Source organism: Gekko japonicus, unplaced genomic scaffold (genome assembly GCF_001447785.1).
Source record: "Gekko japonicus isolate JY-2015 unplaced genomic scaffold, Gekko_japonicus_V1.1 scaffold761, whole genome shotgun sequence".
NCBI classification, from domain to species: domain Eukaryota; kingdom Metazoa; phylum Chordata; class Lepidosauria; order Squamata; family Gekkonidae; genus Gekko; species Gekko japonicus.
This window is the reverse complement of record NW_015177030.1, coordinates 235,625-237,273: the sequence shown is the minus strand read 5'-3', so window position 1 is coordinate 237,273 and position 1,649 is coordinate 235,625. Positions and strand designations below refer to the sequence as shown.

The 1,649-nt window shown below is 64.3% G+C and overlaps 1 protein-coding gene across 1 annotated transcript in view; it reads right to left on the bottom strand.

Moving 5' to 3' along the window:
- Positions 1-228: 228 nt before the first annotated feature.
- GNB2 (guanine nucleotide binding protein (G protein), beta polypeptide 2) overlaps positions 229-1,649 on the bottom strand; it is a 5,325-nt gene continuing 3,904 nt past the window's right edge. Inside the window, exons 8-9 of the mRNA XM_015427901.1 lie at positions 1,316-1,532; positions 229-595 (exon numbers count right to left, since the gene is read on the bottom strand). Coding sequence (XP_015283387.1) covers positions 489-595; positions 1,316-1,532 — 324 coding nt within the window. The 3' untranslated portion in view covers positions 229-488. The remainder of the gene's footprint in view (positions 596-1,315; positions 1,533-1,649) is intronic.

Sequence of the window (1,649 nt, the reverse complement as noted above, 5' to 3'; positions counted from 1 at the left end):
GAGCCCCCACCTTCCACAGTTGCTCCCGAAGCACCACAGTGGGGGAGGGGGACACAGAGGTTGGCACACGAAAGGTTTTATACCCCGCCCCCCCGTTCCCTCCCCCTGCCCAGCGACTGGAGGGGGGAAGCGTCATCCTTGCTGACGGAAGAGGTGGCTGGTGTGTGTGCAGAGGGGAAAGACTTCAGATCTCTTCCGCAGGCTGAGAAACTAAGACCAGGCTCTACCCCCCCCCCGGGGGGGGCACTGCAGGCAGCCAGCCTCCCCCCCCCCCTTTGCAATTCTGCTTCCAGAGAGAAGCTGGTTTGGTCAGGGCATTTTTTTTAAATCAGAAGAGGAAAAAAGTGTTGGGGGGGTGAGAGGCAGAAGAGTGAAGGCCACGGCCCCCCACCCACCCCCCAGCAGGGAGGGCAGAGGCTGCATTAGGGGAACACGAAGCGACCTGGGGGCCTCTCACTCCCCCCCAAAGGCGGACCGGGCGAGGAGGGTCAGTTCCACACTTTCAAGAAGCTGTCCCACGAGCCGGTCGCTACAGCCATGCCGTCGTCCGTCACCCCCAGGCAGCTGACCCGGTTGTCGTGGCCGGCCAGGACCCCTGAGAGGAAGAGGAGCACAAGGTGAAGGGTCCCAGGGGAAGAAACAGAGCCCCCCCCCACTGCCCCAGGTCCACAACAGGGATGGGACAAAGAAAGGGTCAGAGGAGCTGTCGAGCACACACCCCCTCAGCCGCTGCCCCAGCTGCCTGCGTGCCATGGCGTTGTTGTGTGCAGAAGGTCCCAGGCTCAATCACCCCCCCCCCCCCCGGTTTAAGAAGGGGAGGGGGTTCCGCCCTTCACTTGGAGTCTCAGAGTGGCTGACAAACTCCTTCCCCTTCCCCTCCCCACAACAAGCAGGCACCCTGTGAGGTGGGTGGGGCTGAGAGAGCTCTTGACAGAAACTGCTCTTTCAGGAACAGCTACGGCAGAGCTTGTGAGTGACTGACCCAAGGTCACACCAGCCAGGTGCAAGCGGAGGAGTGGGGAATCGAACCCGGTTCTCCCAGATTAGAGTCCTCTGCGCACTTCACCACGACACCGCACTGGCCCTACACCACAGAGCCAGCTGTAGGCGATGGGGAAAACCTCCACCTCTGAGCCCCTGGCGAGCGGCTGCCGGCCTGACTCCGGGCGGCCAAGGGCCGGGCAAGGGGCTTCCTCCAGGGAGGGGCCGTGGCTCAGCAGGGGGGCCCAAGCGCCGTTCCCAGCGTCTCAGTCAGAAGGACCGGAGAGACCTTCCTCTGCAGACGATCCCCCTCGAGGAGGGCCGAGGGCCTCACCTGCGCGGTCGCCCTTCATGGAGTCCCAGATGTTGCAGTTGAAGTCGTCGTAACCGGCCAGGAGGAGGCGGCCGCTCCGGGAGAAGGCCACAGAGGTGATGCCGCAGATGATGTTGTCGTGCGAGTACATCATGAGCTCCTGGTCGGCACGCAGGTCGAAGAGGCGGCAGGTGGCGTCGTCCGAGCCCGTCGTGAACGCATTTCCGTTGGGGAAAAACTGGGGGAGGGAGAAGTGGGGGGAGCTTCACTGACCCGGGAGGGGAAGGCCGCGTGGCAGCAGGGGGGCTCTGGCTGGCCGGCCTGCCCCTCCCCCCCGGCCCCCCGTTTGCCCTCA